The 14,717-nt window shown below is 40.1% G+C and overlaps 1 protein-coding gene across 5 annotated transcripts in view; it reads left to right on the top strand.

Moving 5' to 3' along the window:
- PCNT (pericentrin) overlaps positions 1-14,717 on the top strand; it is a 101,946-nt gene that overhangs the window by 62,896 nt on the left and 24,333 nt on the right. For 2 of the 5 annotated variants that reach the window (XM_052793684.1, XM_052793687.1), the window contains 7 exons: positions 1,345-1,497; positions 2,089-2,259; positions 2,502-3,629; positions 6,670-6,825; positions 9,704-10,207; positions 11,118-11,223; positions 11,668-11,822. In XM_052793684.1, coding sequence (XP_052649644.1) covers positions 1,345-1,497; positions 2,089-2,259; positions 2,502-3,629; positions 6,670-6,825; positions 9,704-10,207; positions 11,118-11,223; positions 11,668-11,822 — 2,373 coding nt within the window. The remainder of the gene's footprint in view (positions 1-1,344; positions 1,498-2,088; positions 2,260-2,501; positions 3,630-6,669; positions 6,826-9,703; positions 10,208-11,117; positions 11,224-11,667; positions 11,823-14,717) is intronic. The other 3 variants (XM_052793686.1, XM_052793688.1, XM_052793685.1) reach the window with 2 other exon arrangements.

Genomic DNA, 14,717 nt, shown 5'->3' with positions numbered 1-14,717 from the left:
GCAGAAACATTTTGTTCAAACTTGTAACTGGGAATTGAAGCCATTCAAAAATGCAGTGACTAATGTTGTAGTAAATGTGCCCTCTTACCCAGTATTCTTTATGCTTTGGTCTTAACTAACCCTTTTCTTGCTTTGTTCTGTTTTGTCATTCCGCTATCTGTCGGTCTCCCCTCCCACTGGAAACTGTCTTGTGATGATTCACATCAGCTTTGAGACTAATTAATCAATATCTCTTATAAACTGATTTTCCTTTCCTTCCAAAGTTGAAGTGGAGCGGAAGGTAGATATATTTTTGTTTGACTTTGAGAGTAAGTGATAATTCCTCTAAGAACAGAAAGGGCAACTACGCATAATAGTGTCATCTGACCTCTATTTTGTGAGCCAGAGAAAGTTAGTGATGAGTTCTTGTGACAAGCTAAGCTGAAATGCAGTGTAATTGGTCACATTATTTAGAACTTTTATTGGATTTACATGCACAGATACACCCTGCTCCCCCCCGTATGTTTATGTAATATTACATAGCTATTATAGTATCTGTAATATACAAACATACAGTCCAGTTTAGGATGTGCAAAGACGACAAACATGGGTGATCCTCTAGTTAATTGTACACCATTGTTTCAAGAGCAGTAAGATAATAAAGACTAATTTCTTACAGATGGAAGTTCCAAGTCTCTTAAGAAGCCTGACCTCAGGAGCCACTAAGCCTTTTTCATTCTCAAAGCCCCTATACCTTGCTACTCATTAAGGGAAGAGATGATCAAAGCTGTAGGTGGCAAGATCGCAGTGTTTCCAAATAGCTCTTTGCTCTCAAGCTTTCAAACAGCTACAAGCAGAGAAATGTGTAGTTATTGACTCTTTTACAGGTTGAAGGAGTCAATGCTCAGAACTTTTTTGATTGCTGTGTTATTGGGATTAGCACTGCAGTGCTAATTTCTATTTTCTAGGAGGAGGGGAATGGTGATTATATTAACTGCTTGTGATTACATTAGACATCAAATGCTAACGTGTCTCCTGTTGTTATGTTAAATTACATCAGTGGTCAAGCCTTGATCAGAACATATGAACATATCTTTTGTGAGCAGTTAGATTTTTTTAAAAGAAAATGGAAAACCACCTTTGCAGTACTTTGGTTTTGCAGCTGAGGAGCTGGAACATTAGCTTCTTACTCTCTTTTTATGTCTCAAGTATTTTATTAATGCAAATTGATTAGAGAGAGTTTAAATCATAGAGTTTGCTGAAGTTACTTGCTCTCAGTAAATAAGGTGTTGAATGAAGCTTTATCTTTTCTGCTTAAATAAGAGGACTTAATTGAAACAACTATGCATTTTCTTCTTGTTTTAGATTGCAAGCTTGTTAGACCAACTAGGACAATATAAAGATAATTTGATCAGTAAAAACGAGGAGATACTGCAGCTGAACTTGCAGTTAGAGATGCAAAAAAACCTTAGCACTTCCAGCATCAGCCAGCTTCAGTTAGAGAATGCACACTTGAAGGTAGGTTTCCTTAGCTTTTGTGTGCATCAGCTAAAACTTCCAAGACCTCCTTTCTTGAGTGTTGTGGTCTTTGGACATTTTAAACAGATACTTTGTTTGTTTCTCTTGTCAAGGGAATATTGCATTACTGTTACAAGGCTAATGCTGGTTATCGTAGAACAAAAACCCTGTGAAACTCTAGGTTCGAGCTTATGGCATTATCTTCTACAGTCATTTGATTTAAATAAAAAGCTTAGCTTTTTTCTAGCCCAGATACATTATGAACTACAGTGTTGTCATTTAGTAAACTCTATACAGTTTTGTGTGCATTCCTGACCTCTACAGCCATAGCAAATGTTACAAGTTAGAAAACTGGTTGGTTGTCAGTCTGGCAATTAGAGTGTTCATCTCTTACCTTGAATGTTCAGAAATGTTGTGGCAATCTAATCCAGTGGTACAAATCTAAACTAAGTAGCTGTAGTTGTGTTCTTAAGTTCTTTAACACTGTAGTAAGGAGGAGAATGTTTAAATAAAGCCCTTGGTTCTGTTCTGCCATTATGTTGGGAGAGAAAGTAAGTTCCTCCTAATGAGACTGATGTTTTTTCTGATCAGGAAGATCTAACAAAACTTCAGGTGAAGCAAAATCAGGACCTGGGTATTAGTGATTCCTCAGCTTTGTCCTTCCCACAAGCACTACTTAAAGAAAAGAATCAAGAAATTGATCACTTGAATGAGCAGATGAAGAGGCTCCAGCATGAGCTAGAGAATACTTTGGAGAATAAAGTAAGAGTACTTACTATATGTTCATTGCTTTATTTTGAGGGAAGCAAGGTATACAGAATCTTATTGTAGATGAAATCTATTTGATAATTCTCTTAGGAAAGTAGAGAGTATTCTGAGTAGCTACCAGCTGAAGTGTGCAATTCTTCCTGCTCTGATTCAGTAAAAAAATGTAATTTAAACTCTATGTGCAATAATAATTCTGCCTACATACAGTAATATTCAGACCTTATCCTTTTGATCAGGTTGTGGAAGACCAAAAATCTGAAATTGAAGAACTCAGATCACTTGTCGAGCACCTTCGTGGTGACCAAGAAAGGCTGCGTAAGGACAAAGATGAAGAGGTAGAGCAACTCCATGGAGTAATTGAGAAGCTTCAAAAAGAGCTGGCACGATTTGGACCAGTATGTCATGAAGTTAGTGACAACCAAGATGATTTCTATCAACTTGGATTGGGAAAGCCAGTGGAAAACCTTCAGAATGAGTTGAGGAAAGGACTGGTAGATTGTCAGGATGATATTGATCCAAACAGAAGAAACGCATTGCTACTCTCCAAAGTGAGAGAACTTCAGGAAGAACTAGAGCTTCTCTCAACTGCTAGAGAAGCTCTGCAGCAGCAACTGGAAGAGAAGGAAATGCAGTTCAAAATGGAAGTGGAAATTTTGGAGAAAAAATGCCAAAAACTACGAGAGTCATCAGAGCAGCACATTGCAGAGCTAACCTCTCTGAGAATACAGTACAATGAACTTCAGGAAGAGTACAGCCTTTTCCAAACACATTTTTCTCAGAGAGAGGTTGAAGCAAGGATGACTACTTCTCGCATTCCAGAACTTGAAGATACTGTGAGAGAAAGGGAAACAAATATTCTAGAGAAAGATATGCAAATGAAGACAATGGCAGATCAAAAAGAAGCTGACACAACTGAAACTGAGTTGCAGTACTTAACAAAAAAGGCAGCAGAGCTTCAAACTGAATTGGAAAAGAGAGATGCAAGTCGAGCTCAAGATGTTTATAGTCTTCAGTTAGAAATTTCTAGACTTGACTTCCAGATGCAAGCACTGAATGAGAAAGAAGTAGCTTATCAGAGAGAAATCAATGAACTGCAAAGTAGCACAGCAAAACTGAAAGATCAAATCAAGGCATATGTGAAAGAGCTTGAAGCCTTACAATTGGAAAGAGGTAAACTTGTTTCATGCTTGGAGTCGTACAAGCCAAAGGAGCAACATGATCATGAAGAGACTAACCGTCTCCAGCCGTTCTGCTGGAGAGAAAGAAAAGGTGAAGCCCTTGAAAAAGGAACAGAGGAATTGGAAAAACTGGAAGCAAATGGTGATCAGTCATTTGCAGTACTGGCTTCCCCTCCTGATAAACTGGTATGTTGTTTGTTTTTTAATAGTATTATTTGTTTTTTTAAACAATCCAATTTTATGTGTCATATAAAGCCCTACAGTTTATCCTTTTTAGTGCTGGAAGAATGGGTGAAGATGAATACTGTGGCATAAAAATGGCTGTGGTGAGTCAGTTGAAGGGTCTGTCTATCTTTGTGTAGTTTCTCCAGCAGTGGCTAGAGGTAGATGCCTGGAAGGTCTAAGAACAGGGCAAAGATGCGTGGAAACCTAATCCAGTCAGTTTTTCTGAGCTGGATATGGTTTTGGGCATGGATCCTAAGGCATATATTGGGTGTAGGTGACAAGGTTGTAGGCAGTGGGGGAGCTGCAGGGGGGCCTCTATGAGAAAAGGCTGGGGCTGCTTCATGCTGGGCACAGCTGGTTCCACCACAGGACACCACTGAGCCTGTCAGCCATGTGCATGGCACTGCTGCAAAAACATATTTAAGAAAGGGCAAAATGCTGCACAGCCAGTGAAAAGTGAGGGGAAAAAAGTGTGAGAAACAGCCCATGGAAGAGACCATGCTAGAGGAGATATCCACACTGCAAGGGAGGAGGTAGAGGAACAAAATGAGGAACATGAAGGAACAATGAAGGAATGAAATGAGCCTGGGGAGAAAAGGCGGGGTGGGGTGGGGAGCTGTTTCAGTGTTTGTCTTTTGTTTCTTGCCATCCAACTCTATTTTAATGGCAATAAATTTTCCCCAAGTGAAGTCTGTTTTGCCTGTGAGAGTAATTAGTAGGTGATATCCCTGTCTTAATCTCTACCCATGAGCTCTTTCCATCTTATTTTCTCCCCCCTGATCTGTTGAGGAGGGAGAGTGAGAGAGCAGCTGGGTGGGCATCTGGCAGCCAGCCAAGGTTAACTCACCCCGAGCTACTAGGACTATGTTTGCCATGGATCGTTGTTTAACCCCAGCCAGCAACTAAGCACCACGCAGCCACTCACTCACCCTCTGGAGAGAATCGGAAGGAAAAAGGTGGAACTTGTGGGTTGAGATAAGAACAGTTTAATAGAAATGAAAGGAAGAAAATAATAATGATAATAATAACAATAATAAAATCACAATAATAATAATAATAATAGGATTGGAATATATTAAAGTAATGCACAATGCAATTGCTCACTAGTTGCCAACCGATGGCCAGTTAGCTCCCGAGCAACGATTCCCCCCAGGCCAACTTCCCCCAGTTTATATACTGGGCATGACATCACATGGTATGGAATACCCCTTTGGCCAGTTTGGGTCAGCTGTCCTGGTTGTGTCCCATCCCAACTTCTTGTGCCTTCCAGCCTGCTTGCTGGCTGGGCATGAGAAGCTGAAAAATCCTTGACTTAGTCTAAACACTACTTAGCAACAACTGAAAACATCAGTGTGTTATCAACAGTCTTCTCATACTGAATCCAAGACATAGCACTATACCAGCTACTAGAAAGAAAATTAACTCTATCCCAGCGGAAACCAGGACAGTGCTTTATGGCTGTCTTGGAGAACTACTTGAAAATTCTTTGTCATGTATCATATTTTTTTAGAAATCTTTATTTAGTGTGACTCCCTCTTGTATTTACTCTGAATCTTTACTAGAACCATTTGCTCCAGATAACCTAATGTGAACTTTTGGAAAGCAGTAAGACCCAGATGACCTGTTTTTCAGAGAGCTGTAGTTGTCTGTCATATGCCAACTTACTGTCTTTTAAGGCTGGCTTACAGAGGTGATAAGTGTTAGTAAGAGGGCTTATATGAAAAGAGTTTCTGAGTGCATAGGAAAGGAAAAAGGTTAGGTGTCAGACTCATGTGGATTTTGGGGATCCTGACTGGCATATGATATGGGTATAAAACCCAAGGTGGTTGACTTAAACTGTACTACTTGCCCCATTGTAGTGGGAAGGGAAGATGGCTTTTCAGCACCAGGTGGAAATTATGGTTTGTAGGTAGAATTATTGGATTTCCAAGTTAGGCAAAATAACTGTGCTTTAATATTGGTATCACTAATGGTAAAAACCTACTTGCAGCATTACTGTGATGTTACAGAATGTTTCATATTTGCCATTTTACTTCATAGCCCAGCAATTAAAACAGGATGCAGTTCTTTGTTTTAAAACCTACTCAGTAATAACAGTGGGTTTTCATTAGGCTTTTGTCTGTTATCTTTAAGCTACAGTGAAGTATTTAGGATGTATCTTATTTAAATTATACTTGAATGCCATCTCTCCTTACTTAAAGAAATGATAGGATAATTACTATGTAAAATGACTTATGTTTATTTTTTAAGCAGAAATGAAGAGTGTAGCTATGCAAAATGTGTGATCATTACTGGTGTTTGTATCTTTATTTGCTTAGAAGTTCTAGTTTGGATCAGTGCCATTTGCCTAGGTGATAACTGTACATTCAGGGTCTGTCTCAGAAATCCTGCAGAAAAAGGAATCAGATGGGAATAGCATTGAATGATCTATGCAGAATGATGTCCATCAGACCATTGAATGTGTGTATATAAGGCTGCATCAGAGCTTAGCCACCTGACTTCCAGTGTAGTGGTCTACTGGACCATGTTGCTTACACAGATAGTGATTGTTAGATCCCTGTTTAAAGAACATAAATAACTGCCATAACCAAATACATTATGTACCATATTCACTGGCTGTGCTTTTTATCTGTCTTTATAGGTCTCTTTCAAGTTGTAATAGCCACTTAGTAGTAGCAGTAACTCATGGAGATCAGTTACCAGCTTTCTGGTGGAAATCACATGCAGCAACACTGTCTTTCTCTTGTCCAGAATAAGAGTACAGCTGCTTGGTCTCTGCTTAGTAATGATTATTTGTTACAAGCTTACATTACCAGAATATGCTGTGTGAATTCCAGCCAACTCCCTTATGCCATTTGTCATGTAAAATGCATACACAGTGTCAGGTGCATGCACAACTTTTAAATCATAGTTACTGTAGATAAAATTTCAGAATGTGTGGAAAATACACAATCTATGTATGGCTCACATAAAAAATATTTCTCCTTTGAACACAATGCAGGGAGAGTTGAAGGCTATGAACACTTCACAGAATGAAAGGTATTTAATTGTAAAGATGGCATCTCGTAAAGAAGAACTTAATTCTGAATTAGGTTCAGCAAAAAAGGAGTTAGGATACAGTGAAGAGAGAACTGGTAAAATTTTGAAGGATGTAAAGGTATGCTGGAATTCTGGGGGCAGTTAAATGATTTAAAAATAATTTTTCAAGTAGAAACTTAGATTCTGCAATGTTTAAGTTCATGTTTACATGTCAGTATATGTATTTTCATGTTTAAGTGCTAAAGTTTTAAAGTAGGCTGAGGAGGGATGATCATCAAAGTTGGAGAATATATTGAGTCAAAAGTAAGTAAACTACTGTGTCTTCAGGCATTCATTACGATAGACCTTTTCCTGTGAATCTAGCTCATCCCAGTATAAGGAAAAGTACAGTATTTGGTTTAGAGTATCAACTAACTGAGCAAGATAAGTGACCATGAGCCTGAGAGCTGGAAAGGGGGAAAAATAACAATATTTGGGTACTTTTGTTCTAGTATGGATTAGCTAAATGCCACTATACAGAACATCTTCAGAGGAAAAGGAATGACTGCTGCTTCGAGTACCAAGACAGAAAACCCACATGACATTAAGCAGTTCTTTACTTAACCCTGAATAGTGAATGAGAGTTGGTTCAAATTGTTAACATTGAAGAGCCGTTGTGTAATAGTGAACATAACACAAACAAATGCAGCATTAATAGAGCAGTAAGGAACCCCCCTACAGTTATTCTTGGGTACAAAAGTGGAAACTGAAAATTGGGAAATGTATTAAAATGAAAGCTGGAGGAGCAGCTAAAAGGGTAAAGTACTTGCAGCTAGCACTAGGCTTAAAACAGGCTAGGACTCATCAGCTAAGATGGATGATCAACACAAAAGGATTAAGGTGATAGTCTAAAATGAGAGAGAGAACAATTATTCACTGTATCTTACAATGTAAGAGGTATGGAGAATGAAATGAAATTTTCATGGTGGCAGGTTTAAAATAAATTAAAAGAAATATCCTTTCAAACAGTGCATCATTTAGGCTCTTAGTCACAGAATCTAAGAGGACAAAAGAGTAATTTTATCTTAAAATGACTTAGATGAAGTGATTGAAGGAAAAACCACCCAAGAACTGTCAAACAGGAAGATGTTGACTGTGTATGTGGCCTGGGATGTGTAGACCTTGGATTGCAGGGAGCTGGGCGGGTATGCTTTGCAAAAGCTCTGTTGTCTGGCAAGGTTCCTTTGCAGAAAGATTGTTCTAGTCCTGTTAAACATTCCTCGGGATGATGGTGGTAAAAAGGGCAGCAAGGAGAGAAAACAGACCCCTCTTAAAGCAGTGGGCGGGCCAGCTTGGGAGCGGGCTTTGAGAGGATTCGGTGCCCGGGGCACTGAAGATGGAAAACGTGGGGGGAGCAAGACAGCCAGACCTTCTGTGTAAGTCATGGAGGCATTAGAAGAGAAGCTGCAGCTTGGCATGCTCAATGTATGTTCTGGAGTCTTCCTCCTGCCACAGAAGAGGCACAGCCTTTGCCATGAGCACACCTGTGCCTACTTTTCCCTTAGGTGTTTCTATATTAATGGCATCAGTAAACCCTGGAATTACAGTGAGTGGGGCAGTAGCCTTAGGGTTCCTTAATCACTTGGTGATGGCACACTGGATCCCTGAGGTTATAAGGATGACGGTAAAGGTATTTTCATGATGCAGTTCCGAGGTGTTCCATTTGGATGTCAGCCTCCAGGTGGAGTGAGTAACAGGTTTAGAGGGTGAAAGACAGGAAAAAGGTTTGACTTCTTGACTTCTGGAGCAAGCAGAAGTTAGCATTTGTTAGCACTTGGGACTTGTTGAAGCAGTGGCTCTGCAACAGCAGCCTTCCCGTGGTGTCTGACACACCTCCTTGTTGAAAAGAGCGTTAAGGTGATAGAAAAGGAACAATAGCTTCAAGAGGCCTTGGGAAGGGAAGAAAGCTCTTTATATACAAACGCTGACTAAATGAGAGCCCTTGTAGCAAGGTAGGCAGGGATGCATCTGCATACTTGGTGGCACAGTATTGACATTATTCAGATGTCTCTGCAGCTTGAAGGTGGAAGTCCAGCTTTGGCCCGGTCAGTGACCATGCCCTCACACTATGGGAAAGATGCTGGAAAGATTCTGTGGCCATTCGGATGCTCAAGCCCTCAGGCTGGATGGATACCTGTTATGTCTGTTAGCTGTGTTTCCCTGTTGGCCTCTGTCAGAGGTGGTGTTTGGGTAGAAAGACTTCAGTCTGACCTAGTGTATCTGGTTTTACAGAGTCAGAGTTTGAGAAATGATCTGCAGTGTTGCTGATCAGCAGAGACCTAAGTCTGTTGTTTGGTGCTTGGAAAAATAAAAAATAAAAATGGGTAGAGTACCCCTGTGGGAACAGGACACTAAAAGGTACAAGTATGGCCTTACCAAAATTTAGGATAAAGCACGTTGGTATGTATGGTATGTGTGTCTCATATGATGGGACATGTGAATCCATGTTGCTCTTCCCTCCAGTGACTAGAAGTAGATTGTCGACAGTTTCTCCTGCGTTGAAATGGCAGGCATAGGAACCATCTGTAGACTTCTTAACCATTTTTTTCCTGGTGTCCTGGGTCAGGAATTAAGCTTTAAGATAGTTCAGGAGATTTGTCCAGTTAGGAAAGCAACAGGTTTTGATTTGTATTTATTTGAAAGTAGGAAGATTATCTACACAGCTACAAGGATTACTCTTTTTTCCTGATCCATACAAAAGTCAGCTCTGCATAAATACATTTGCTTATTGCACAGATAATTATTTGGTTTTCCTCCTATTGATGATATGCTTGTTAAAAGCCTGGTTAGCTGGCATATAAAATATGCTAAAATGTCAGATCATTTTTACATAAAACCTGGGAATAACAGTAGATAAGACTACTAAATCTGGGAAGACCTTTTTAAATGCATGTTTTTAGTTTGTAAAATAATATTTAAATTCCATTAAACAATTAGTATGTGTTATTTAATTGTAGGAAAAAGGTGAAGTTATGTTTGACTTGACAACTCACAATATAAATCCAAAAACTCAGATTAAGCAATCACAAGAAAATATCTTGACTCAGAAATTGGACATGATCAACAACGCTGAAGAGGAGCGAGATTTGAAAAAGCATTGCCAGCAAACGTTGGAAATTCATCAAACTCCTGATTCTCCAAAACACACTTTGAAAGACTTCCAGAATTTCATTGCAGGTATGGCTTCATGGGGCTCACCTGAGATTGTGAGAAAGCAAGATACAAGCGTGGAACTTCAACCAGTGCTTCAGCTGACTCCCTTTTCAGAAGTTGAAAGCACAGATTTTGAACTGATGCACACCAGGTCATCCATTCAAGAAGATAATTCTGTATTGCTGGGATATTCTAACCTGTATGAAAATGACAGTGAGGAAGCAGCAGTGGGAGTAGATAGAAAATCCCCAGCTTTTTCTGAAAGCACCTACTCTATTGATGATGACCAAGATATGGAAAAGATTTTGGTAAGTGATATTTCATGTCTAATTTCATTCTAATTAAACAAGACTACTTAGCTGTGTCCCCCTCAGATCATTGTTGGGCCATTGGCTCCAAGTAGTAGAAACGTACACACGGAGAGGGGTAGGTCCAGTAACATTTTGGACATACGATTGTTAGTTCATCTCTCACTGTTGTATGGTGGAGCAAATTCTGGCCTGTATTAAAACAGTTTACCACTGCTTCTCATAATTGAAAACAGTCTTCCAAAACCTAAAACTAAGCGATAAGCTGCTTACAGCAGGCTTTGTGTCCTGCATGTCTATACGCTGCTTATGTGGTGTCATTGCTTTTGTGCTCTCAGAAGACTTGTTAAGAGGACTCTTCAAATCCCGGTACTTTTGCAGTGATGCTACATGGAAGTAACTGATAAATTTGTGATAATACTTCATGTGCAAGTAATTGAGCTAAAACCTGTAAAACTTTTTTGCTACCACGGTACTCAGTTTACTGTAACAGTTCTCCACTTACGAATATCTGTCATTGAGCATTAGAAGAGACTGTTTCCAAATTGGAGAAGAGAGGTTTTTCTTTTTAATGGAAATATTTTGTATATTTGTGTCTGTATCATTTCACAGGAAGATAAAGTCTGTACTTCAGAAAATTAATCTTTGGTTGTATATTTTTGTGCCTTGAATGGCAGTTAATTATAAATGCATATCTGTTTCTTAAGAGTATTGAAAGGGAGAAAAAATTGAGATGGAATGGGTTCCAAAGAGCACCAATGTGGCATTCATCGTGGTATTTGCCATCTCTAACACTATGATCAAGTAGGCATTTGCTAAAATCTGCACTAGTAACAAAAGTTGTTATAAATGCAGAATAGTCTACAGCTGGATTCAGAAAACTAAACTAATGTGAAAAATTATTTCCAAGCAGATAAGAGAAGCTGATAATCTGACTTTAACCCCTTCCGATTTCCAAGATGATGTAAGATCAAGAGCATCTGCCATAGATGTGATGAGCGATGGATATGGCAGCAGTAAGTTTAACTTTGTACATTCCTTTCACCTTTTGTTAACTTCAGTATAAAAATGTTATAATGTTTCCACTTGCTCCCATTTGCTTTTAATGTAGGTCTTTTATTTGAAAGCTATGCCTTTCTCAGCTGGTTCTTTCTTTAGTAAGACTTGTATATTTGTGCTAGTGGAAGTCTGCTTTTACCTTTTCATCTTTATATACTGAAAAAAAGGCATGGGGTTTTAGTGAGTCCCAACTTAACTACAAGACTTTCTCCCATGCTACAGGCAATGTATAACCTTTTTACTTGTTTAAGTTAGTTGAGATCTCAACCAACTAACTTCAGCTGACCCTGCATTCATACTAGCAGAAGAAATCGCAGTTATTTTGCAAGCAGTTATGCTGGTTTCAAGTTCTTTTCATCTTTGTAACACTTGTGGGGGTGGGGGGCTATCTCTTTCTTCAGATACTGGCTCAAATTTGGCAGCAAAACTAAAGCAGGAGCTACAAACATCAGACCACCTAGATGCTAGTTTCATGGCTTATCTGCGGTACCGTGGAATATTTCCAGATATTATGGAATCAAAGAGAGAAAAGGAAATACTTTCACCACAGCTGAAGGTAATATATGATTAATATAAACATACCAGCAAATTAAAACTGAAACAGCAAAAATGAACTGTTGATATAAAATAGAGTTAGCTGCTACCTTTACACTGTAAACTGTTCTGTAATGGTTTAAACTTCAAGTTGATTATGGTTCTTGAGTCATTTTTGCATCTTTCCTGTGACAAATTTACTGACATTTGTCTCGCTTGTACTTGCTAGAATTGAAAAAGTTTTGCTAGGACAGCACTGGTGATGTTCCAGAATGTGGTGGTACGAGGACTGATTGATCTGATGTATGGGTTTGTCTTGGAGGCTTTACAGAAAGCTGTTTCATAAATAAGCATAGCTAGCTGACATTGTGCTCTCCTGCCTATTCTTATCATTGTGATATGATGGAGACCTGTGTAAACACCACTGCAAGGTGTGGAGGGATCTTTCAGAGTCAGTTCAAGGAGCATTAAGAATATACAGTAGACTGAGCAGCGATTGCTTCTTCTAGTCAGTAAGGCAAGTTTAAGAAAGTATATGCCTGGGACTCTTTGATTTGGTGCTGCAGCTGAGTAAGCTCTCAGGCATTCCAGGAATTCCAGCAAGTGTAAGGGAGAAATTCAGTGCTCCAAATCATCTCATCTATGAGGCTGGTGAGAAGTACATGGGTAAGTGCAGTAGGCTACAGGGAGTTTGAATACTAGAAGAAACTTGAGTAATAAGAAACTGGAAGAAATATACTTCCTAGAAAGTGAATGCTGCCTCCTAAAATGTTTAGCAGATTCTTTCAGCTTGCTCAGCAAAATGAAGGAAGATCTGTGCAATGAAGGAAGGCTATGCAAGGGGATGGTAAGCCTGAATTCAAACTCAAGCTGACACAAGTAACTCATGAGATGGAGACTGGACCTTCATCTCTCCTCAAGGCAGAAAGAAGAACCTTCCCCCATTCTCTGAAGTGCCCCTTCATAACAGACATGATGCTCTGGGGTTGGACAATGAAGAGCATGTTGAGTAAACTGACATGATCCAAGAAAAGCCAACCATGCAAAGTTGAAGCAACCAATTGCATTAGAACCAATGGCACCAGAAAAGCATGTGAAGTATTAGCAATTGGGGATTCCTTAGTAAGAGGCACTGAAGCACCCATTTTTCATCCAGACAATTTCTCTAGAGAAGTTTGCTGCTGTCATGGTTTAACCCCAGCCAGCAACTAAGCACCACGCAGCTGCTCACTCACTGCCCTCCCCCCTGCAGTGGGGTGGGGGAGGAAATCGGAAAAAGTAAAACTCGTGGGCTGAGATAAGAACAGTTTAATAGAACAGAAAAGAAGAAACTAATAATGGTAATGATAACACTAATAAAATCACAACAGTAATAATAAAAGGATTGGGATATACAAATGATACACAGTGCAGTTGCTCACCACCCACCGATTGATGCCCAGTTAGTCCCCGAGCGGCAATCCCCCTGCCCCTACCCCCCCAGTTTATATACTGGGCATGACGTCACATGGTATGGAATACCACTTTGGCTACTTTGGGTCAGCTGCCCTGGCTGTGTCCTCTCCCAGCTTCTTGTGTCTCTCCAGCCTGCTTGCTGGCTGGGCATGAGAAGCTGAAAAATGCTTGACATTAGACTAAATATTACTTAGCAACAACTGAAAACATCAGTGTTATCAACATTCTTCTCATACCTAACTCAAAACCAGCACTGTACCAGCTACTAGGAAGACAATTAACTATCCCAGCTGAAACCAGGACAGCTGCCTACCAGGTGCTTGTATTCGTGACATCACTGAAAGGCTGCCAAGCCTGGTGAACCCTACAGATTATCATCTGCTCCACGTAGAGTCTAACAATACTGTAACAAGGCAATTTGGAACCATCAAAAGAGACTATATATCCCTCGGATGAATGTTAAAAGGATTGGGATCACAGGTGGTATTCTCCTCTATCCTCCTAGTCAGAGGAAGGGGTCCAGGAGGGAGGACATGAACAGGTGAATGCCTGGCTGTGTAGCTGATGCTATACTCAAGGTTTTGGTTTCTGTGATCATGGATGTACATTTGAGAAGCTGCATCTGTTGGGAGCTGATGGAATTCACCTGACCAAGTGGGACAAGAGTGTCTTTACCAATAAGCTGGCCAAACCTATAAGGAGAGCTTTAAATTAGACTTGGCAGAAGAAGGGGATGGAGTTTTGAGCAACAGAGAAGAGCCAGGGGCTGCTGATGTATTAGGAACCAACAGGGAAACACCTATGAAATGCCTCAAAGAAACTGGGCCTTGTTCCTCCAAAAAGGTGACACAGTTGACAGCCCAAGTGAAGTGCCTCTATACTAATGTACATATAGCGTGGGTAACAAACAGGAGGAGTTGGGAGTCACCGTGCAGCTGGAAAGCTATGGCCTAATTGCTATCACTGAAACTTGATGGGACAAATCACACGATTGGAATGATGCAATTGATGGTTATAAACTGTTCAGAAGAGACAGGCAAGGAAGGAGAAACAGCTGTTTCTCTCTCTCTAAAAAAAAAAAAATTAAAAAGGATTGATAGTACAGAGCAGTCTTTGAAAAACAGTAGTCAGGATGCAAGCTTTCAGTTGTTTAAGGGATTTGTGGATGGGACTCCCTGGGAAACTGCCCTCAGGGACGACAGAGCAGAACAGAGCTGGCAGCTGTCTAAGGACATCTTTCCTAGGGTGCCAGAGCTTTTGGTTCCCATGTGTAAGAAATCATGCAAGGAAGGCAGGAGACAAGCATGGCTGAGTAAGGACCCCCTGATCGAACTGAAGTGTAAGAAGGAAATGCACAGGCAGTGGAACCAGGGATATGTAACCTGGGAAGAATATAGGGACACTGCCTGGATGTGTAGGAATGGGATCAGGAAAGCTAAGGCACAGTTGGAGGGGGATTTGG

Source organism: Harpia harpyja, chromosome 7 (genome assembly GCF_026419915.1).
Source record: "Harpia harpyja isolate bHarHar1 chromosome 7, bHarHar1 primary haplotype, whole genome shotgun sequence".
Taxonomy (NCBI): Eukaryota; Metazoa; Chordata; class Aves; order Accipitriformes; family Accipitridae; genus Harpia; species Harpia harpyja.
This window is presented reverse-complemented; position numbering and strand designations above follow the sequence as displayed.